The sequence below is a fragment of the Bombus bifarius genome, unplaced genomic scaffold, assembly GCF_011952205.1.
Source record: "Bombus bifarius isolate JDL3187 unplaced genomic scaffold, Bbif_JDL3187 scf7180000009200, whole genome shotgun sequence".
Classification (NCBI taxonomy): domain Eukaryota; kingdom Metazoa; phylum Arthropoda; class Insecta; order Hymenoptera; family Apidae; genus Bombus; species Bombus bifarius.
Genome location: NW_022884965.1, coordinates 297,228 through 322,898, shown reverse-complemented (window position 1 = coordinate 322,898; position 25,671 = coordinate 297,228). Strand labels below are relative to the sequence as shown.

Genomic DNA, 25,671 nt, shown 5'->3' with positions numbered 1-25,671 from the left:
GGATTTTTCGCTTTATGTTTATAACGTTGCTGTAAGTTACCACGTGACAAGTATCGTAGAAGTATTATTTGTTGATCAGTAAGTAAGAGTCGGTCGAGCAGGAAGTTGATGGAGATTAAAGATGAACATTCTAATTTTAGGAATTTTCAGAATTGTAAATTTTCTGCGAAACGAATGATTATGTTTGTAGTTTATTTTAATTTGTTCGTTGCAACAATGTTTTTATGTTTCTAAAATGAAAGACGGAAAAATTGCTTCAACTCCGTAGATCCATTTGAGTCTGTAAAGTTTAAAAAAGAAAAACGGATCTTCAGTTTTCCTATCCGTTTTCTGATATAACTTCTTTGAAAAACTTCGATGCAGGGATGTGAAAGTAAAAACTTCGCCTCTTGAAACGACCTCGTGTGTGTGCTGTTTCAAGAGCTTTTTTTCACGAAGCTACAACAGTTGAAAGATCGATAATTTTTCGGACAAAATTTAATGGTCCCCCAATTTTGTGGTGTATCGTATTTTATTTAAAATGTTTGAAATTTAATTTACATAAAATCCGAATAATATTCTATCTTAAGATCGTAGTATTCAACCCAAACAACTAATTACATTCAAAATGTAAAAAACGCAGACTGTTTCGTCAAATGCAGAAATTGAAATATACAAATGAAACATTAAACACGTTATCAACATTCTAAATTTCTACCGTTCGAATCATTAGTCTAAAAATCAATGAAAAAAATTCCAATATCAAGGAAAAAAACAAAAGGAACCCTTATCGATGTAAATTCCATCAACCTTCTGCGAGAACTTTCAGTAGTATCGTGAACGCAGTAGCTTGCTCGAAAAGTGAACTCGATTACGCTTCATCTTCGTTTCGTTCTCCTTTTCTGGTCGATAGAGACAGCGTCTCGCGACTTTTCAAGCATGAAAATGATCCTAGAAAGATCCACGTAGAGGGTAGCGAAGAGAACCACGATCTCGATCGAGTGTCACTTCACAAACGCTCTGTTGGCATGGCCTGGATTCACGTAAAACTCTATCGTTGAAACGTTGCACCCTTTCACATTCAGTTAATTCCGCCTACTCCCGACGAAATATCAGCGCTTATACGTGACATTTCGATTTCAGGACCATGACAGCGATCTGTTTCGTGTGTAACCTACCGATCCTGAGCCATCAGGTTGGTCTGGTATGGCAAGGAGGAAACGGCTGGGACGATCTAGTGCGGGAACAGGTGGAGGAATCTACTTTGAGGCAACGTCTTGGTGGGTATTCGTCCCGCTGTCACAAGTCATCTTAAGTTAATGTTCTCTTAAGTAACGTATTACGTTTGTTATTTTCGAAGATGGATTTATGGATTTTTTTTTTTTTGAAAAGTAATTTCATTCCTTAAAATTCCTTAAAATAAAAATGTGAGAAATCTATAACATTAAAACCCGCCGTTTGCGTCGTTAGATCCAAAAAATTCTCTACAGCAAACTTTACATCACAATTCTTTCTTTCCCTAAAAAAAAAAGAACATACATTCATCATCGTACTTTCAAAAAAAAAAAAAAAAAAAAATAATAAATAAATAAATAAATAAACATAAAATACAAATACCTTATATATTTATTTGTCATCGTTCAGGAACCGGGAGACGCGACTCAGCGACACAGATCACGTCCATATCGCCGCCGAATGAGCCACAGGAATCCTCCACGACGAATCAGCGTCGTCGAAGATCCAGCTTGGCGCAGTTGACGGACATTTTGCGGGAATGGAGCGGCGGTGGCGCTTCCGCAAAGAGCGAACGTGGAAATAAATTGTATCGTCGCGAAACATTGGCCGATATCGCGAAATCTTTACCGTGGTCCAGGCAGACGACCACGGATGCAAGCCATTTGGAAAGACTGCGCAAGAGACGCGAAAGCTCAGTCGATAGCGGGATTAGAAGCCAGGCGTCGACGAAATCGAGGAAAGATTCGACGATCAGCGAACTTAAGAACGATATTGCCAGGCTGTGGGGGAAGAAAGAGACTCCACAGGCGCAACCACCTCCTACGGTTATTTCGCCTACTTATCGAGGTTAGTTGGACGAATGTTCCGTAATATTCACTTTACCATACCGACCAAGTCTCGAGTACTTATATTTCGAGTCCTATTATTAGATTGTAGATTGTTAAACGTTTATAGAAAATTTGGAGATGTAAAATTTACAATGCATATAATACGCAGAAATATATCAAATATTTCAAATGGATTACTTATTATAACGTTTAGCGGATAAGACAAATTTTTACCTAGTTTCCATGTAATTATATTCAGAAAAATTTGAATGTTCATGAATATCCGCAATGTAGTAACTACGAAAACCACGGATTTTTCGTGAAATTAATTTTGTTCGTTCCTTTGTTTATTTTTATCGTGTAACTTTAATTCTGATCGAGCGATATTTCTGAATTTCGTATTCTATTGAATTCGAAAGAGCGAGATCCCAATCTGTTTTATAACGCCATATAGGTTCGACAGAACGAATGTATTATATGAATTTACAATTTTACTTCGATTAGGATGTAAGAACGTATACAAGTAAGGTAAAATTGATTTATGAAATTCCGTTTGTTTTATCGTCAGTCTTCTACTTTTGTATATAAGAATTTATCAGTTCTAGCGACTTGTACAATCTCACTAACTCGTAACATCGAATCAATTGTACAAAAGATGTTGAACAGATGGAGGAGATGTTGACAATTTGAAAAGAGAATATTATTATAAATAAATAGACATTAAGGTGATAGTTATACATTATACACTATATAGGATTAGGTTGCCGTTATATAAATTGATTATGTAACGTTGAAAGTTGATGCGTCTAAAATCGTACGTTATCAATATTATGAATAACCCAATTTCGCGGATCATGTTGTGTGCATTAATAGAATAACCAAATACTGATCCCAAAGTATTGGTTATTGCTCAATCACGCGATTATTTGATACGCGCGTACTATTTCCATAATGATATATAATATCAATTTAATATTATGAAATCAATTATAATCTCTATCGCTACAAAAAGGGAAAAAGTATTAGCTTGATGCAATTAATTACTGATGTACGATTCTTTACCAAATAATTTGCTAAGATAATACATTACTGAATTGACTTATCGTTTAATTTGTTGGTTCCACTGATCAAATAGAGATGTCGAACTTTTAATTTGTATAAGTTATTCGTGAAACTTTATTCGTTTTGCTGATCCTATTATACAAGAGAATTTATTAGTACTAATAATTTGTGAATTTTTATTCCCAACATTTCACTGATAATATTAATTCGAATACCAGATGTGTGCAATTGCGCTGGTATAAATAAATGATGTATAATAAAATAATAGTTTTTCAATTCATTAATAAATGAAAACAATAGAGTTCTTATAATATTAAAATCTTTATAGCAGATTGTTTCAAAACATAAAATTTTACCCAATATAAAATCCACGATAAAGCTATTTAATTTTGAAAACTCTTTTAATAGTCGAATAATTCAAATATTTTTCAGGCTCCAGTGATCCGAGAGGTTCTCGACGCGGTTCCGGTGAGAGTGGAAGAACCAAAAGCCAAGGAGAGCGAAAGCATACTTGCAGTCGTCACAGACGCAGGCAGTCGCAACAATCACAGCAATCGGTGGACAGTAGTAGTGGCATGATGCCCACGAAATATTATAGAAGCGATCAAAGACCGAGCGCTTCCAGCACTGACAGCGCAGCCAGCAATGCTGTCAGGTACATGACGTCCACCTAACATTCGCATTCGACTCTCTGGTTTCGATTGTGACGCGTATACGCGAACTTGTCTCTGATGGGGGCAATTCTGGAGGAGGGAATTTAATTACCTTGTTGCTGATTCCGAATAATCTCCTGTAGAGTAAAGGAAACGGTTAGCTTTGAATGCTACTGACATGTTATGTACTTGAGTCAGGTTGATTTTAGATATATATTATTCTGAAAATAATTATTATATAACTGTAGTTTGCCTGAGGAACTGAAAGTTCATTATTAACAAGAAAATTGCAAGACAAATTCTTAGAGTATTTTTTTATCTTATAATACAAAGATATATTCTATTATCCTATCGCATGTAATTGTAATGTATTCTAGTCTTTTTATAATATGCAGTATTTATATGAATCGAGTGAACTTGGACTGAAGTCTTTATTCATAAATTCAAATAAATTCAATTTAATTTAAATAGCGCGATTAGTCTGAACGACTAGGTATCCACTTTCCATTTTGGTATCCATTAAAAGTCAAATTATTTACAAGAAATTTCGAGTGAAGTAATTTACACGAATATTTTTATGGATTGAAGAATTATTGTTGATTAATCTAAATTATTTCAATTCCAATAATTTGACTAATCTAAATGAAACTTAAACACACAAATTTCATAAATCTAATAAAGTAACGTTTTATAATCAGGGAACACTTGGAAGCGCGCAATTCCATGGATAAAAGCGACCGATCGAGCAGCATCGAAGGCAAGACACCCGTGACATCTAGTACTGAGTCGAAAACGTCGACCACTACCACAACAGTCTCGTCAACGATCGCTACAATAACGACCACGTCGGTTGCGTTAACCACGTCAACCTTAGATCCAAAGAACGCCACAGAGAGCAGAAATCTAACTCTCGACTCATCAATCACACCTCCCACTATCGTGATGTCATCAGTGACACCGCCAAGCGTTTCACCGACAGTTGGTAGTAACCTTCCGCTTCCCGGAACTTCCACTTCCGGTAGCTCCAGCCCTGTCGGTTCGCCAAATGTTAACACGCCAACGCATCCTTTGCTTAGCACTAGAAGAGACTCCACTACTCAGGTGAGGTATAGAAAAGTTTCGTTAACACGTAGGAAGGAAGTTTAAGAAAAATTTCTGAAATTTAGAATATTTTTATTAAGTCGTAACACAGAAATCAAATATCCGTTTTTGTTGTGCCATATTTTTAACTCCTTCTCCTTTTAATAAATATATTTATCTTTAGATATGTATCTTTATGTATTATTTTAGGTCTGATAATTTTGTCTTTAATAATTTAGAATTGTATCTTTTAACATTATTATGTATAAATATATCTTCTCTATAGTTCAGTAAAATTTTTGGATGTTTAAAAATTGGATGTTACGTACATTACAACTTAATATCCTTGGTTTATTTACTATTTATTTAATTATTTAGTAATCCAATCTTCTATATGAAATAATGACGTGTCAAATATGGATAATACTGTTAGAAATTGCAAACTAAAGATAAAATTCGATAGAATTCACAGATCGTTCAAAGTCGAACATTTCATATGTTACTACCTAATAATAGAGTATGCATTTATTAATCCTGTCGCATGCACAACATAATAACGTATGAAATATGTTCAATGCTGTCAGAAACCTCAAAACAAAATTATGTTTCAATCTTCCTTCTCTGACAGACGTATCCGTATTAAATGATACGTCACGTTAAATGAAATAATAGCAGACACGTCTAGTTGTCTAACTGCGTCTGCAAAGTAGAAATAGAAACTAGATATTGAAACATTCTATTATTAAATTATCGATCTGTTACAGTGCTATCAGAAGGGGAAGGAGCTTTCCCCAAACAAGGCGTCAAGATTAATACGACAATCGGCTGCTATAGACGAGTCGATGCCACCCGCACGGCATCGTCGCGGAAGTCAGCCAACTCTGTCACCGGATACTGACGAAGGAGGTACAATCATTAACATCAACCATTATCGACCACTTTCATCCTTCGCAAATGAAACTATCAATGTAACTTTAAATATAAATACACGTATCTATGTCCTAATTACAGTCTTTTAACACTACCTGTATCTCTCTCTTTGTGCACGATGTTTCATTTAACCCTGCTGCATTCTTCCAATAATTCTCGACCTAACTGTACTTTTACAAAATATCTCAAGTTTCAAATAAGTATGAACAAATTCTTCTTTATATGCATGATTTCTCGTTTCAATTTTCTGTTCAACATTTTCCTAAAACATAACAAATCCTTTCTCAAATCTGTTTAATTAGGTTTCAAGATCGCACGTACAGTGACTCGCATTAATATTCGACCACCACAATGTGTTGTACTATACATTTCTTTGCAATGAATTATGTTAGGTAACGAGTTTACTACTCCTTGGTATATTAAGATAGATACTGTAGTTGATTAGTTTTTAATATATTAACATAAATATCGTAGTTGATAGAGAAATATATTTTACGTGTTTAACGTTCATATTTCTAAATAAAAAAGAAAAGCTAAATAATGCTTAAAATGTAATATTCGAATATTAATGACGAAGGCCGAAAATATTACGAAGATTGAATTCTGTTATGTGTATTTATATTTTATATTTGTAAATATAGTGTTTGTTAAAATGAGAGCAAAATTGAAACATAAAACTTCACAGCAGGGTTGTAAAAATCATATCGTCTTTCCTCCACTTCCTGCTGTCGATAACTTCCATGTTTATCTTGTTCCTATCGTATTATTCGAAAAATCTCGATCTTCTTCATCTTTCTTCCTTCCATTATTTCTTCAATTTATTCTTTCCTTTAACATAATGTAAAATACAATATAGTGTAAAATTGTATGAGGATTAATAATACGAGAGAATTTTGTGGGGAATGTTTGAAGGTCGGAGAGCTCGTAAAGATTCGTTAAGTCCGGATTCTGCTTCATATCCTCGGCGTCGGGACTCGAGGAGCCATCTGAGTCCAGACCGGGCTGTCGATAAAAGGGATATCAGTCCTATCAGAGAGAGATCTCAGTTGACAAGGCAGTCAATGTCTATGGCTGGTCGGTCGCCGCCCAGGTACCTGCATTTTATCGATTCTCGGTGGCTGCTAGTAATGCGACTCTATCGATAGAGAACAGATTAGGAATTACAATTAGCAACGGAATTTAAAATGCGTCATTGGAAACTTTGCTACATTTTTGTGAAGATAAAATACTACACTGCTTTTTTTTTTTGTTTTCAGTTTGATATGATATTTTGAATACCAGACTTAATTTAATGTATATACATGTATTTTTGTCTTCTTAATTTATCTCTTTTTCCAAGTTAGAATAATACAATTGAATAGAAAAAATTTCTTTTATATTTTTCAATTGTTCCATGTCTTATTTTTTCCTGTGGTTTTTCTTATGCAATTAAGTCGAATATTTACATCTTATATCTTCAAATCGTTTTGTGATTTGTCTATGTTTTTAATATAAATTTAGTACGAATAAAAATTTTGCGTTGTAGGTCGCCAGATAGCTCCTCTTGTTCTTCGAGAGACCCGAGTCCTTGTGCTCGTGCACCGGGAGGTATACCACATGCTCCAATAGCTAGAAGGCAGTCGACAACAGACGAGATATTTATTGCTCGTGGCTTTCGACGACAGAGTACCACAGAAGAAACAATAAGATGTCGAAATTTTAGAAGACAGAGCTCTCAGAGCGAAAAAATGGTTAGTTTTTTATTAATTAATTAGCAAAATACTAAAGTTTCTTTTTTGTTTGGAAATTGAAGAATTGCTTTGATTTAATTATTGTTGGATAATAATTCTTGCCTGCTAATACATATTCTTGATTTTTATTAGGTTCAAAGATATCAAGGACGAAGAGACAGTTCGACTCAAATCACTGACGGAACATTCGCTACGATGTCTGTCGAGACATCGAACACCTTTTTCGATAGCAGTACCCAGACTGGTGAGTCATAAATTTCATAATTGGGTAAATTGCAACACGTGAGAAGGAAACTTGAAACTTGTATCCTGAAATACGAAAAATATTTCTCTATATAAATCATATATAATAGAGTGATAATAAATGGTTTCTGTTGGCCAATATTATTTCAAATCTCCCGCTCCGCGTTAAGTAGTATCGTTTGTACATTGTCAGACGCAAACGTCCTTTAAAAGGTACCACTTATTACAAACGAAAATGTACAATTATTTTATCATAATATTTGTTGTTTCTAATGAAATCGTTACTTTATTTATATATCACAAATTCTTTATTTTCATATTTATTTCTCTCGATCAAGCGTATTTATTTAGGACTTAAATTAAATAATTTGAAGATTTTGCTAAACCTTTAATTATGTACGACATCAATTTAATTAAAAATATATTAATTATCCTACTTTCTACGTCAATTTCATTGCAATATCAAAATATATCCATATTAGCGATAAAAGATTTCCAAAATAATTTATCAATTCGACTTAAATACTATTATTCTTATATTAATTACGCAATCTCGAAACTTCTGCTTTAGTATTGCTCGGTGAAATGACTAATCACACATATATTAAGAATCCTCTCAAATCTCAATCGATCGGCAAATTCACAAAGGTGCTATCAAAATTCAAATCTAAATCTCCTTTCTCATCTCCACATCTGGAGCTTCAACGTCCATCAGTTTTCCTTGCAACTCTATCCCAATGTTCGGAACCCATAGCGCTTATAAGGTTCACGAAAGACCCGCAGAAGATTCACGAAATCATCCACTAGCGCCAAAAAATCCGCTCGAATTTCGCGCCTTCGATATATCTCTGTAAAGCGGAATCGAGCGGCAGCATGCGCCTTAGCAACGGCGCGGCGTTCGCCGTGTCCAGCCGGCGTCGCGACGCCGTGCAGCGTCTCCGTGGACGCAAGCGTGGTGCCAGCTACTCTAGTTCCAATGGAGTGACACTGGGTGCATGACAGTCGACAACCAGCCGAAGAGGAAACCAGCCTCGATGAGCTGCTGCTTGTCGAGCGTGTGCGTGTACTTCTCGCGTCGAGACGTGTTTCCTGGTTTCATCCTAGTGTCCTGGACGCTCAAACACCATCGTCGTATCAACGGCATGCAAAAAGCTCTGTGACCCTTGTAACCATGCAATCCAACCGGACATAGTGATCGTGGATCGGCTTGTTGTCCAGATCGACGATCGAATAATTCAACATCCTTATACGCCTTCGAAGGATCAACATCTTCTGTGCCATCAAACTAACATCAAGGAAAAGGATGGATCAAGAATGATCGAGATTTTGCTGAATTATCTAGACACGAAGCTGTGTTTTCACTAAAAAGCATCGTGTGTTGACAAGCTCCTCTCAAGGGATCACCTGTTCATCTATACGCTGTGTTTACTTTAACGACGAGTCTATTCCGACGTGAATAAAATTGCATTCCTATTAGAAAAGATCTAATTTTGTCGGAGGATCCAGCTGTTCTACTGACCGGACGAGAGCTTCGATTTTCCATTAGAAGGATGGGTGGTGCCCTTCAAACGATGATCGAGGAATCTTTCGAGGGATCGATCGACTGATCAGATCCCTTAGAAGCGCGTCCAATCGCAGGACTTGCCCTGGATACCGTTGTCCTTGGCAAAGCTAATTTCAACTGACCCAGTACCTGACTAGTGACAGGACGCAACCACTTGTGGCGGTGTGTGGCGGATATCGCGTATCACGAACACTTAAAAGCCGGCTAGCGTACTTACATATGGCATTTGGTTCCTTTAAATACGTTTTTGGGGGGGATAGAAATAATTTCGAAGGACTGTTCGATGGTTAAAAGCAGATTCTCTGGTCAGTGGTGCGCGCGTTCGATGTTTGCTTGCGTTCGCGGTGTACTCGTGTGACATGTGACGCGAAGACAAGGTGTGCAACGAGTGTGATGGGAAAAAGGACTCGTCATAGTGAAAGAGGATTCCGTTTGGCCAGCGACGGGATGAGGTTGCCGCTTTTCGTCGAGTTGACGCTCCGTCGGAGGTAGGATCACTCGTCGTGTCATTGGACACGATGTATATATCATATTATTTACTATATCTTCGCTGTTCTTTAACTTTTATGCTGCGTAGTTCATTCGTTAAAGTATTTTTTAAAAGAATTGATTCTGGAGGATAGGAAAAAATTGATTGATTCTCAAGATATTTTTGCTTTTTTCCTATTTGCATCGGTGTATATACTAATGCTTATAAGTATTTGGACAAATTGGAAGAAAACGTGTCTTAACTGTCTCTTTAAGAAATCTATCACAAACAGTAGTACAATTAAACGCACGACTCAACGATGTACTCACCTGTTTTAGGTATCACAGTTTGATCTAATCACCATGGAATTTCAATTATATATTCTGTCGATACAAAAAAAACTATATATAACAATGATAATGTTATGATAATGTTGGAAACCTAAAGAAGAACCTATTTTTAATCTTATTCATTGTTTATAAACTAAGGATTTAAAAATGAGGGAGTTGTCCATGACCAATAAGGAAATTCGACAAAGTTTAATAATCATGACAAACTATATGTAATATTCTATTACGTATAACTGTAATGATCATGTATAATAAAATTAGTATAGACACGTTTTATCCGGACATTTTTTAGAGTAGATTTTTGTCAAATTCCATGTTAAAGAATAATAAATTTCAGCGATACTAGAACTATAGCCGAATTCTGCAGCGCAAAGGTTAAATTAATCACATCCATTTCTCGTGCACTAATTCTCCTAATTTAGTCAATTTGTACTAACAGTACATGAATGTTACTAAACTATATAAATTAAGGAGAAACAAATGGCTAAAAGCAATACTTACCATCTTCCTATAAGATTATCAAATAATAAATTTTAATTACTAATAATTACTCGCTCGTATATAAGCAATTCATCAATGTATTTACACGTTCTCATAAAAATCTTTAAATATTGGTAACTTTAAATATTGGTAAGAGAAGTCCAATCTATATCTTAGGAACTAGATACTTTTCTAAGAGTATTCTATTATTTTAATTGAAAAATTTTATCGTTACTTGCTAATTTCATCTTTGTCCTATCTTTTGTAAATTCTATCACTATTGCAAACACCAATATTTCATTGAATATTTAGTCCTTCTAAAATCAGACTTGTCACGTTACAGTGATAAGTAATAATATAAAATGTATTCGTTATTTGTCAACACAAAATTCATAATTGTGTCGCTGTAATTAAATTACTGTATAAAATAGTGGTTTCTATCAAAACTATACCTACGTTGAATAAGTGTGTGTTTATATGTCGATTCGACAAGAAGGTATTATAATATTGCTTTTGACCACTAATTTGGAATGGAAATTAATATTCATACATTTCAATAACATTCATATATTATTGACGTACAGTTAAAAAAAAAAGTACAGTGGCTGTAAAAGGTATTTTTACACATTATATATTAAATGGACCTTATTAATTACCTAATTAATTAGTACCTAAATGCTTCAACAAATACAACGGTGTACAAATGCTTTTCGTAGCCATTGTAAATCGTCTGAAGTGTTATAGACTAATGACTATAACATATATTTTTATTCCAATCTTAGTCTTTCGTTTCTTTTTCCTTTGTCAAGTAGTTTACATAGAAATGTCGATCGAATATTTATATCGGTGGTAAAACGTGCGGGAGAAATGCGTTTCGCGCGGCCGTTAAAAGAGCGGCGAGTATTTTCGTAGCACGGTTTTACGAGTCCCGTGATTAGCGGAGCGGAGAAACGCCGCTCGTTAGAATGCTTTCATTGTTGGAGCCACGTCAGAGGCTTCCTCCCGCGTGTTGAAAACACAACGCGTGCGTCCGTATGCATTATGAGTGGCGTGGAACAGCTTTCGCAACGCGACTTTTATGGAAATTTTGTGATCAGCGTTGACAGGACGTTTCCATGAATCTCGCGATGTTTCGTTCACGCTCAGCTTTGATTAAATTCGAGGGAATTTCTAATTGCGATGCCGGACTCGTTTCTCGTCAGGTTTTTAATCTTCGTCTGCGAGAAATGCATTTAACCAGAGATTCTGATAAAACTTCCAGTAAAATTGCATATTCAAGGAAATATCCTTGCTTAAGGATTTATGAGAAATAAACACGATTTCTAATTTTCAATTTCCAATTTTATATTAATCTTGGGATTTAACAACATTTTGAAACGTATCGGAGAAAGGAAGCTTCAACAGCTACATTCTTCTTAATGGGTTTCAAAAGATATTCAAACACTTGACTTCTATTTCTTAACGGAACTTCATATAGGTATAAATAATTCTATTTTATAAAATTATAGAAGTAAATAAATTCTATTTTACGTAGAATCATGGCAATAAATTGATTCTATTACATATAAAATTTACACGTGTAAATTCTAAGTTATTTGTACAAAAATTTCGATTAATCTCTATGCGAATTCTCATTATTAACAGAATTTCTATACAAAATTATAATTACCTACCTAAAGGAATTTCATTATACCATCCTTTACGCGATTCTTTCAAACATTTGTGCGATTTTTCATGTCATTGAATTGCAAAGAAACAGTCACCATTCCACATTATTAAATCTCTACACGAATGCTAACTTTTATCTTAACTTCTACATAAATTGTCTTCCTTTCATTGCACACTCATCTCCATCGTTCAATCCTTTCACAAAGAAAATTCCTTTACCCAATTTCTCCTTTTAAATGCCCACTCTGCCATCCCTAAACTACTTATCGATTAACCACCAATCTATAAAATATTCCAGCGATCTTTCGTTTCATTAAATCGTCACGAGTTGTTGTTACAATAACCGTTCGTATTTACCATCGCCCCTTTATTCATAGCAATGACAAAAGAAACTTCTGTTCGTTAACGAGAACGAGAAGACGTTTCACGCGAAATTTGCAACGAAAATGTAAGTTTCATGCGATTCGCGTCGTCGCCAGCCAGAAGGCCGTTCATTACGTGAAAAGAAGAAGAAGAAGTCGGAATAACTCCGGGCCGGAAGTCGTTACAACGCTTCTTCTGGCGCTCCCTGTTGCGCCAACCTCGAGTTTTCATTCCGTTCCGTGAATACGGCTCCCCTGTGATTATCGTCGAACAAGAAATTCTTGCTACGAAACGCTTTCGACGAAAGTTCGTCGGCTACCGCTTCGTTGTATTCCTTTCTATAGGGCTTTGACAATGAGTTTCTACCTTCGTGAATTTAATTACCGCGCTGGATCTCGCTGGGAACGTTGGACAATTGTCAGAGACGTAGAATCTCTCACTTTGTAACAAATGGAAATATTTGTCTGCTGGTTTGCTAACTTCAAGGACGGTCCACTTTGGTTGATGGCTCGTTTCGAAGATCGTCGATCGTATTTCTTTTTTATGTTTAAGAAATTTTGAGGATAACTTCAAATGCAATTAGAGATTTTAGCGGCGTCTAAAATTAGTATTAAAAAGAGTTTAAGATTTCAAGGATTCATATTCATCTAAAAAAAGGAAAAATACTGAATTAAATATAATCTTGATAATCTTATTAACATCTTATTAACAATATCGTGAAGTTATAAATCATATATAAACCTGCCGATGTAAATCAAAATGCTTGTTCACGCTTGTACATTTTATTTTCGTACAAATCACAGATTGACGTACAATTTGAACTATTTTGCCTTGAACCTTGTATTGTACGATATGAATTTTTTAAATTATAATTTGCGAGATTCATTGTAAATTTCCAAATGATATTTTTCTCTTCTTTCTCCTTAATTAAGGTCAAAGGGAATAAATTGTGTTGCATTTGAATAATATACGAGTTAATATACGTGTTAAAAGGATTTATTTTACGAGCTAACGTTTTTGTACCATATTATTTTATGTTTAACGGGTATATGTAGATTTATGTGGACATTATATATTTAATATGTGTAGATTTATCTCGTTAATCCACGAAAAGTCAATTTCCGAAAATCCATCAATCGGATCCACACAAAGAATTCACCCTTCACGCTACCTTTTAACAAACGTTTTCTTATCGAATAAACACGGGCTGACTCTCCACGTGGCGCATCCAGCGCACTTCCATTATCACAGCGGTTCATCGTTATTCCTCGTGACACTCTTGTCTCGAAGCCAACCTCTCCTCTTGGTCCATCGTCGATCTTCCATTCCATTCCACGCACCAAATAGAAAGAACACGAGAAAGAAGGAAAGGAAGAGGGAAAAAAAGGAATTGGCCTTAATTCACGAGCCGCAGACTAATGCAATCCTCCGATAGTTCGCGGCTCCATTTCGAAATTGCGTTAGGGTTTGCTTCCGCATTCTCGTGTTGAAGCTCAGAATAATAAGGTGAAACATACTCTCATCCGCCGTTCTCACTCTTCAGCCAATCCCATCGTTCCTCTTCCTTTCATGCGATAGACAATTTCTTTCTTTTGTATTATACTTCTCCTCGGTTTTATTTTTCTGGCCCTCGATGGAAGAATAGGGGAAAGAAAGTGTTGTGTTTTAACAAGTGACGGCCATAAGGCCGAAAAATTGTAGATATCATTTCTTTATATACATATATTCATGAAAATATGTTTTGCAGAAAATTGCACTGTTATTTTCCAACTGTGACCTTTCACGTGTGAGTTATAAAGGTGCTGTCATACAGCGACGTATTTGTATTGAAAAGTTGAACGAAATTATTTTTGTATGTACTGCGACTACGAAAGGTATTTGCACGTGCCCTTGTTTTCCAGTGAAGCGTTTTCTCTACCAGGTTATATATTTTATTTTCATAATATCGAATTCTTGCGATCATATGACAACGCTAAATGACACGAAATTTAATATGCTTGGACCTAGTTTGTTGACCTATGTTGATCTATGGAAAAACACACAGGGTATGCTGGTGGTATAATTGGGCACGGGATGATTCTACGTTAGAGAAGTCGAAGACATAGAATAACATTTTTTCGTATAACGCTTCATTTCCAAGAGATTCGATTCTGAGAATTTGTCAAGTATATTTAAACTTGGCTATGTACCGACTATGAGTGAACAATCAACAGGAGGTTGCGCTACATGCGAAAAAATGTGAAATAAAGTTTTCCCATTTAAGGCCTCATTTTGAAGCAAATAAAGTTTGAATATGTTTAGTTGAGAAAAATATTTATCCTACATTTTCGACTTATTTTCACCGTCAGTTTAACCTTCTGACGATTATTTGTTTCTATTCAGTTAATTGGCAAAGTTTAAGTATACTTTGCAATTTTTCAGTCTCGATTTTCTCGGAAACGATGAGTCACATAAACAAAATTTATTTTACGTCTTCAATTTCTTTTTTTACGTAGAATTATTTCCCATCTGGTTGTATCGCTGGTTACTAGAAATCCTATTGTATTGTAAAATGTATTGTAAAATTTAGAGAGCAAAACAAATCCATATTTAAATTCCATTTCTTCATATGTCTCCATAAAAACATGAATTTGCATAAACATCCAAATCTAATTGCCACATCTCGTAACATAAGTTTTAAATTGTCAGACAAGCTTACGATATGTCACTTATCAACATTTAACGATGAAACAGGAGAAAGATACAAATCGAAAGAGGTAGAAGAACAAGAATATGATATCGAGGAAAAAAGTTAGAGGAAAAAATGGGAAAAAGAAAGAAAAAGTCGCAGAGCTAGCAGGTCGATCGGTCGGTTCGTTTCCTTCTCTGGACCATTTGTAGTAGACTGGCGGAGTACAATGGCAGCATTAGATGGAAGACGATGGACCGCGATGGACGAAGGAAGAGAAATTGCGCCCGACGAATGGAAATTCAATCGAACGGCCTGATCGTATTATTCCCTAATCTAACCTCTTCCTCCTGCTGCTTGTCACGCCAGCTTGATGGGCTTTTAATCGAAAAATGTTAATCGACCGAAGGGTGGATGGACTTGCGAGTTTCTTCGTGTGTGTACTTTGACACGTTTGTTTAAGATTTAGATTAATTTCGAAGGTAGATTGGAAGATGTTTTGCGATTAGGCGATTTTATAGAGTTAGAAAGTTCAATGTTATTGTACGATTTGCTCTGATTAAAGTAAGAATTCAACAAGTAGAAGAAAAATATAAAATACGAAGCACTAAATGTCGTGTGATTGTTAGTTTTAAATAATATCTCGTGTATTTGTTAGAAATGATTCAATATCGTTATTCTTTTTTTTTTAACCAATAATCTAATTAAAAAATTCGAGATCAAACTACAGCTCTATCGAAGTCTTTTCGTAACTACTGTATTTATCTTTTATAATATAATCTGAATAATCCTGGAATTCTTGGAAACTAATACTCCTAATGGATGATTGCATATGATGGAAAATTTCCTTTTTAATTGAATTAATCATAATCCTTCGAATAATGATAAATGGCAAGATGCATAGGTCGACGACTAAAATATTGAGCCCTACTACTTGCCGACGTTGACTTTTACTACTTCGGTGGCGGTTCATCTTTATAGAATTTACGAATGGAAGTTATCACAAATACATGATGTATTGATTACTCGGAATATACGTGATCAAAGTATAGTGGTTATGTACGATATTGATGTTTATTGTAATTTAAACGGAAGTTTCCTGAGAGAATGGTGAGAATGAAATGGTCGCGTAATGTATCGAGTTTTACTACTGAAAGACATGAAGTTCTGCCTCTGTTCACATAAGTTGATCGATACCATGATTATGGGAATATTTCTACAGAGTGTTTCTGTAATCGTGATACAACCGGAAAGAAGGAAATTTCTCATATAAAAGTAAGTAAAAAATATAGAATAAAACTTTTTCATGCAGAGCTCCGTTTTCTAGAAAATTGAGTTAGAATCCTTGATAAGTAGGTGTGCAACTAACCGCAATCTTGCTTGGCGAATCCTATCCCATCTTCCATATCCTATATCTTACATCCCACATCTTATATCATGTATCCCACAATTAATCGTCTTCATATACTCTTTACATTCTGTACTCCACATTTCGTATCTCTAGCCCTTTCTAGTGTCTTTCATTCTAATTTCAACAGCGTGTATGTCCATTTCATATTTTATATTTCATATTTCCATATCCTTATCCTACAGCACATTTTCCATATGCCTTTTCCCACATCTTGTGCCCAATATTTATTGGACCATATCCTACACCCCGTGTATCCTACTCTATATTCCATATCCTACACCTTATTTCCTTTTTCGTTAAACCTATTTCCTATATCCTGTATCCTAAAACATTGTAAATTAGAAATAAGCAAAAACGAAACAACATATTTTTAAGCAGAAAAATAATTTTTTATCCGCGAAACGTAATATGCCTCCAAATTGCACAAAAAATTGTGCAGAAACTCCTATGAATGAAGACAAATGAAATTCGTTATCCCATAAAATGAGGCTCGTTATCCACGTTCAGAATAAAAGGGACATATGGATATCACTTTGTGAAATCGATATGTTCAAAAATGAATTTCTCTTTCATTTTTCGAACATGCAATATCTTGATACAGTATCTTTCGAAAAGAAGTAATTGTATAACATTGAAAGGGGTGTGAAAATCGGCTTGTAGAGAACTTTTGCAACTTATGAAATTACAAGATGAAAAGTGTAGCTAGGCTTTATTGAATAAAAGTATAGCATCGATATGAAACACGAAAATGAAACTTCTTGATCGAGCAAGAAGTTTTCGAAATAGAGTAACTAAAGTGAAGTTGATCGGTATCGATACTGAGTTATTATAAACTGTTAATTATTAAATTTTCATCCGGTTATCGATGAATCTTGCATCCGAAAATTTTATATTTAACGTGTTTTTATTTTTATCGGTAAGCTTTTAATTTCGCCTATAAAATTCAAAGTTATTTCATATGTTGTCATGGAAAATCAATTTAGATTAAAATTCGAAATATTTCTTCAATTAAACTTTCATTCCATTTACTCGTCATTTAAAAATTTGTATTTGCGCCATAAGAGTAATATAACGATTATTACAAAACTCAAAGAGAATTTGTAAAACTTTGAAGAAAGAATTAAAAGATATGAATTGTGAAGCAAAATCTCGATGAACAGACGAATATCGTTTCCGTCGATTCGATGATTGGCAATAAGTGACTTCGTGGTGCTACGATTTCTTCTTTTTTCCCTTTTCTTCTTTCGTTCGCGAGAATCGTCAAGGAATTCTAGCCGTAATAACTGCCTGAGAAATAATTATCATTTTAACAGGACGTGACCGTAATCGCCAGCGTCCCGCGATTCCAGGAATTTCATTAGTTTCGATAAATTCAGTCCGTCTAGCCTCGATTGTCTTTCGTCATTAATTCCCGACAACGCAGCCGCATTCATTACTAATTCCTATCTAACACGCCAACTCAATTCGCCCACGATCGATCGATCGTCTGATCATCATTAGAAACGTTTTAATTACCAAGCTCTTTGTTCCCCTTCTTTATTTTTCTTTAAGATTGCTACAAATTTCATGCATTTTTTCTTCATCTAGAAAATAAAATGGAAGACAATTTACTAACTCTAACGAAGATCATTTCTACTGTTGCATTATGTTGTAATGAAAGTTAAGTTTCACGTTATGAATTATTTTGTAACGATAAGTGATTTGTGCTTGAAATACCGAATTTTTTAAGTGTCCACAAAATTAAATAATTCAGAATGGGCTGTGTATTTATATTAATTTTATGCATATTCGTGCGTTGGTGCATTTTAAATGCGAAATTGTATCTTCTCTTTGAACTGCACTACGAAGAAATATTAAGATGCTTATGTCTTAAAACTATTAATTTTAGGTCATTCTGAATACTTTGCATAGTCAATGTAAAAATGTAATTAATATAATGTAACAGTCCTATTTCACTTAATTAATACAGTAGAATATAATTACATAGTTATTATATAGTGTAATATATTTTAATTAATATGTGTATAATACAGTTAATAAATCATTAAGATTACACAATTCTAATTTTCTTGAGTCACTGAATCGAATTGTACGGCGTATAATTCCATATGATCGAAGAATCGCGAAAATTAATTTTTAGGGTCTTTGTTAACTTTCGATCTTCCCAAGTTAATTCTTCTAAAGCCTAAATATTTCAACGACGTTGACCATTCTAGTTTTCTTTCTGTTCTGATGGAAAAATTCGAAACCTGTTGCGGTACGACCCCAAGAACTCTATTCTCCGCTGGCTTGCGCTCTTAACACGTTTTCCCTAGAGCAGAAAGTAATAGGGTTTCCTTATTCTTCGAGACGCAATTTGCGCCTTGGTAGAGCTCTATAAAGGCTTGTTTCTCGAGATTCATGGCCTTGACAAGTGTCCATCGTCCTTTCGAAACCATAATGAAATCGTAATGTATCTAGATATTCCAGCCTTTCATCGTTTCATTGTTATTATTAAATTACGTCTATAGACACTCGTATTTTCAATTCTTTAATTTTTTAATCTTTGATTCTTCTTCGGCAATGAAGAAAACACGGATAAAGGAATGACCTACATTTTAATCATTGTATATATGTCATTGTGTACGTGTAAAAGAACCGTTTGTTACCGTGAATCAGATTTATAATTTCAATTATACTCACCTAACATAGTAATCTTCGACCTTTCCTATTTTTAATCAGCATCGTTAATCAGCAGACTGTAGATTTTTACGCGTCTACGAGAAACTTGAAAGTGCAAAATTATAGCGCAGAATGCACGTAATACGGAAAGACATAAAATACCCAAATTATAGTACTTTTTGTAATACTTGCTATAATGGAATATGAATTTGCATAAAATTCCACGCTCTATTAATCGATAATTCAGTATGGTTCCTACGTGATATTTGAAGAATAAAGCTGGAGGAAGTGCGTGCGTTCGTTCGACGAGTTAGATGGGTTACTTAAAACTGTATGTGTACGTCGGTGTGCGAGGGAGTGACCGTACTTAAGGAACGAAATAGCGAGGGATGGTATGGTTTAGAAGATAGAGGAGAGAGGGTCTTCGAAGTTAAGTTGAGAAAAGGGAATCGAGCAGTGGAATCGTAGAGGCATGCTCGAAGTAGAGGAATTTAGTAGTCTTAGGGGGAGGAATTTAAAAAAAAAAAAAAGAAGAAGAAGAGACCGAGCCGAGGAGAATTTTTTGGAGGAAAGTTTCAAACGAAATTCGAGGAACAGCTTACGAGATAGGAAGTTCGAAAGGTCGTGGGAAGATAGAAGAAACGAAGATCAGAAGGAAAAATGATGGAAGGAGTTTCGGTGAATTTGAAGAAAAATTCCTGACATTTGTTAGGACTAAATTTACAGAGTGTTCGGCGAGAATTACATACTTGAAGCAATCGATAAGGAATATTTATAGCAGAGGCCTATAAAAATTCTTAACTTGCTATATTTATGAAGTTGATAACATCTAATTAAGTTTATTTCACAGGGGCAGTTTCTTTGGAAGTTGTAGTTATAGTTTCGGAGAAAATTCATATCAATTTATCAGAATTATCAGAGGCGTGCATCTTCTGTCGAAATGTTATTTGAACCGCAGATAAGCGAAATTGTTCTAATAGCAAAATTAAAAATGTTCAGCAAATAGGGTTAATAAAGTTTCTGCTGATGATTAACCAAATAGTTTACAATTATAAGTCACATGATATGGTTTGTTGAAAATGACCGTAATATACATATAGTTGACATAGAGACGTAATATGACAGGATGTATTAAATATTAACAATTGCATTTCGATGTTACAATTTGAATTCTCTTGGTTGATTTGTCACGTGCATTCTACGTATAGAAATAATGCTATTGCATGATGATAACCTAGTGGAAATAGAGAGAAGTTAAAAATCGACACAGTAAGTGTTTGGATGGTGAACGAAATTTAGTAGAAAGTGAGATTTTGAAGAGTTCTGTAAACTAGAGGAACGTAGGCAAAATTCAGGAAACGCGAGAAGAATGTGCGGATAAATTAAAGATTACTGATAACTAGTTTGATAGGCTGTTAAAAAATTTTAATTACTTCATTATCTTAATTATGTGCTGTTTAAGTTATTTATGGAAATTATTAATTTATGAGACTTCTAGAAATTTTTCATTATCTTGTTATATAAGTTATTTATTCTTTAAGTTACTTATAGGAATAATTTGGATACATAGAAGTTTGATAAGTTTCTTTGGTCATTTTAAATTATTTCATTACGTATTATTTTTTTCATAAGTTCGAATGATTAATTCCCTATTGTTGTAAACTTTAAGTTTCAATTACGTAATGGTTTTATAACGATCATTTGCTTGCCTCGGTTGTGTAACCAAACAAGCATTACATAAATGAAATATTTATGGAATGGTTATTTAAATAATATATCATTTTATTACAGTAAATTCATTTTGCAATAACCATGAGCTATTTATTTGAATATACAAATCATTTAAATACACAATTATCAAAGTAATAATTTGTTATTTTATATATGAGTAAATATTTCCCAATCTCTCAAATAATTTTTGATCTTATCATATCAATATCATCAACTGAGTCAAAAATACAGGTATTTTTACAGTTTAGATGTCACCATCGTGCAATATTCAGGGACGATAGACAACCCTATCAGATAAAAATTAACCTACAACTGGAAAAGAAGAATTAGCTCTCAGTTGACGTATATGCACTTTTGACAAGGCGTAAGCAGTTTATCTTGTCAGATTTCTGTTTCTATTCTATTTCTACTTCTATTTCTATTATATTTTGATATTAAAAACTCGTATACTATCGAGCCTGGCTAATTGTACGACTATATTTTTTTAATATTTTTATTACTGACCATATTTTTCCCATCAAGAGTACGCTGTACAAATCATGCGAATTCGCGCGTAATCACCTTCCACGAATATTCTAATTGTCCCTTGCTTTCAGCCGAATTTCACCAATACGAGGGAAAATCTAGCCGTTTCCCTTTTCACGCCGATCGCGATCCCTCGATACTTTTTCCCTTTTTACTTTCTTTTCTTTACGAGCCACGACAGAGATCCCGCTTTTAGACGACCGAGCCAGATAAGCCGGATGCTTGTTGGCTCGCACGAGGAGAGAAGCGGAGGTTAAAGCGCCGATAAACCGGGCTTACCGCGGTGACGCGCGTGCTTTTGCCTCGTAACTTCTTTTTCTCCATTTTCTCGTTTGCCATTCTGCACGAAGAATCGCGACCAAGCCTTGTCCACGTCGCAATTTCTCTGTAACTTGTAGCTCGCTGTTAACAGATTTTTGTAGAACATTTTCTAGAACAAGAGGCTTCGGTACCGTGGTAATTGAAAAGAAATTTATTGCATAGGTCTGTCGTCTACAGACATGAATAAAAGAATCCTTAAAATTGTCACTTGTGAATGCATGAATATTATTTGATTATAACATACGAAACGCTCATTTGAATGCTTCAGTTTTTACGATACAATGTACATAACAACAAGTATATCATTTGCCTGCACTATATTTGCACTGTATTATTTAAGAAAATTGAACAAAAATATTTTTATCATTTTCCACGTGTACTTACATTTACCATAAATAAATTTTTACACAAAACATTCTTTCACAATACTACCGGAATCAGCTCAAATATTATGGTGACTGTATGTTCACTATAATCCTAAAAATGAAACGTATATGTTCCTATAACGTTCCACTTATATTAATCTTTCTCTTACATTTACTTCACCTTCTTCCCTCTATTCCGGCAAACTAATAAACGCGGCAAACTAATAAATACCGCAACGCGTTGCCCTGAGATCCATAAACGAAAGGACGCGAATAATTTTGCAACAGCAATATTAAAATTGTCCTGGCTCGTCTCCCCACGGATCTTTCGTTGAATTACGCTTTATTATCCCTGGCGGGAATCTTAATTAATCGGGCTTTATCGCGCGCCTTTTACAAGTTCCGAACTTTATCTCGTTTATCGCGTCGCGAATCAGCACGTAAAGTTCACTTCCTGTTTAGGAGAGCGTTAACCCTTCAACCAGCTACAGTGTTGATAATGTAGTGGTGTGTGGCGTGTATTTCGTATTTCTACGAAGATACGAGATTGTAGGCGTACGAAGAGACGAAGAGACAAGCTCGTGGAATACTTCATTTTGTTCTAATAGTCGTATCGATTAAACTTGGAGATTAGACTCGAGCTTCTCGGGAGCTCTGCATCAACAATTTCCTGTCCCAGCTAGCGCACTTCTTCCAGTTCGGGGCAAACGTTTCCCGTTTCGCGCGATTTCTTCTCGTCGATGATATAATTGGATTATTGGGAAATTGATCGTGATATCACGTTGAACAGATACCGTAATTTGCATAATTTGTGTATGTTTTCTTATGAAATGTATGCTGATACTTTGTGCGATATAATTGTTTTTATGGACGAGCGGTACGATCCGTTTTAATGAAATTTTTCATTTCATTTGACGTTTGTTACATTACATGTAAGTACCATTTGTGAGTATTTTTATACGCTGTTATGTAAGTACTGCCAATTAAAATGATAGATCTGTTCCATTTAAGCTATGCTCCTTCTGCGTCCAATTAAAAATGATCATATCATATCTTATAAAGCGTATCTTTTTGTTTCAACGATAAGAAGGAAATGCTCTTATTATATCATTATAATCGGTTAAAATTGAGTTTCTGCTTGTTATGCCACGTTTTATAATACTTTGCGTTTTATTCATACCTTTAAATTGTTAATAGTTGATTAATTAACAATGATATTATTTAATAACCTGATAAACTAATTTCGCTTTCACTTTACCTATAGATATATATACGTACAAGTATTTTCCAAAAAATTGTTGTATATTCTAATTGTAGAATTTTTATGTCTTATATTACAAATATTTATAATCTTCGTATTTCTAATTACTTTCTATCTGCTTGTTTATTACTCTATAGTTCGTGAAAACTTCTCGTAATCTGCCCAACTACTCACATTTCTAAGAAAGCTGAAAACGAGCTTCCTTAATTCATCCAAGCTTCTTATCTCTTACGCTGTTCCAAATTACGGTATAATGTAATAAAAATGTAAAACTTTGCCTCATTAGAAATCCATCATCCTTATCGCGTCGTACACGTATACAAAGGCTGCGATCTAAAAAGAAAAGAATTTGTTTCGCACGAATGCAAAACTCTCGAAACTACCCTTTCGTCTAAATTTCTTACATTTGGCGCAATTATTCGAATTTCCAAGAGTGAGGAAAGAAAATAGTATTAAACCGATTCCAATTAATCCACTTCTCGCGTCTAATCCATCCCACTAAGTACCTCGCATTTCCGTTACTCAGCGGCGAAAAGCTCTTTCAAAAGCTTAGCGAATCCCTTTGTCGTCTAAATCACATCCAGCTACTTATCAGTCGCGCAGCATTCGAAATTACCAAAGTGGCATAATAAAAATGTAAATTTCCGGTCATTGGCCTGTCAAAGATTCGCACTGAGAAGTATGAAACGTCTGAATTTACTCGCGTGATAACCTGCACGCGTGCGTGCGTGCAATTAGACTTCAGAGAGTCGGTCACGACAAACGCGTCTCGACGCCGGCGCCGCGGCGCCTTCCTTCTACCCGGCGATATCAACATTCCACGCTTGGCACGCGCTGGAATTCTTTATGGTCCCCACGGCAGCGGCACGAAAGAAAGAGAGGCCACACCCTTGGCGAGTGGTCGTTAAGTATAAAACACGAGGAAAAATAGAAGAAAGAAGGCGATTTAGGGCACGAAAAAAAAAGAAAGAACTTCCAAGATATCTTGCGACTACTAAGTTTTACGCTAAAGCTTCAGATTTATGTAATTTTTGTTTCGTTAAAGTAATTTCAACTTTTGTGATAACTAGACTGAGGATGTTCATGCGCTTTTGGGAAATTTAAAATTGCAACAATTCGCAGAATGCGTAATATTTAATATAAATATTTGAGATGGACAAAGTAGGATACTTTTTGTAATGTTTGGTACGTGAGAGAAAAGTTTTTATGTAGGTTCCGTTTCATAAAATATGTTGGGAAACATTGAAAATATCGTATAAACATCCGCGGTACAGTGATTAGATTAATTCACAGTCGATTGTATGTTATACAATATCGAGTAAATTAGAGTTATGAATTCGATATAATTACAATTATAATATGTTATTTTATTATAAGCGTATATAGACTAATGAGAGACGAACAAACTGAACAATCACAATTTTTTAAAAAATATAATCTTTAAAATCATATTTAAAGATGTATGCAAGTATCAGTGTGTATAGTAGGTTCAGAGTGTGAAATACTAAATAATTGCCGTTTTTCTTTGTAATATAATATTATTTTATCATGTACAATATTTTGAATAAAACACGTGAATTATTTCTGCCTTTGAAAATTCTATCTGAAGTGATCGATTATTCAGCTTTCACCATGGCTTTATTGAAAAATAATTCATGATAAATTTAATAAACCAAAAAAAGCAATTGAATATGACTGAACAAAACAATATCTAACAGTAATTGTTTGTTAAAATAAGTGCAAGAAACTAGAAAAGAATTGTATGTAGATAGGATATACATATGTAAAATCGGTGAAGTCGGGGGATGAAATATTGGGCTATACTACTTGCTAATGTCGGCTTTTACTGCTATCGCTACAATGGAGATAAAAACTATAATACTTATGCAGAATATTCCAGTTTCTTTCCATGAAAGGATGTGAACGTCTCACGAGTAAAATTAAGAAATTGTACAAAAATATTACATAAAATGTAAACATATTATATAAACATTGAACAAACATAAATTCCTAGGCGTCTTCTTAAAAAGTTAGAACAAAAATCTTATATCAATACCATTTATATTATATCCATCTTTTATAGCACTAATACTG

At 34.6% G+C, this 25,671-nt stretch overlaps 1 protein-coding gene across 11 annotated transcripts in view; it reads left to right on the top strand.

The window, feature by feature from the left end:
- Nucleotides 1-25,671, top strand: part of LOC117214347 — a 155,240-nt gene that overhangs the window by 104,113 nt on the left and 25,456 nt on the right. For all 11 annotated transcript variants that reach the window (XM_033460392.1, XM_033460390.1, XM_033460391.1 and 8 more), the window contains 8 exons: nucleotides 1,123-1,259; nucleotides 1,624-2,061; nucleotides 3,537-3,759; nucleotides 4,456-4,858; nucleotides 5,602-5,743; nucleotides 6,680-6,857; nucleotides 7,293-7,497; nucleotides 7,630-7,741. In XM_033460392.1, the coding sequence (XP_033316283.1) occupies nucleotides 1,123-1,259; nucleotides 1,624-2,061; nucleotides 3,537-3,759; nucleotides 4,456-4,858; nucleotides 5,602-5,743; nucleotides 6,680-6,857; nucleotides 7,293-7,497; nucleotides 7,630-7,741 (1,838 nt within the window). The remainder of the gene's footprint in view (nucleotides 1-1,122; nucleotides 1,260-1,623; nucleotides 2,062-3,536; nucleotides 3,760-4,455; nucleotides 4,859-5,601; nucleotides 5,744-6,679; nucleotides 6,858-7,292; nucleotides 7,498-7,629; nucleotides 7,742-25,671) is intronic.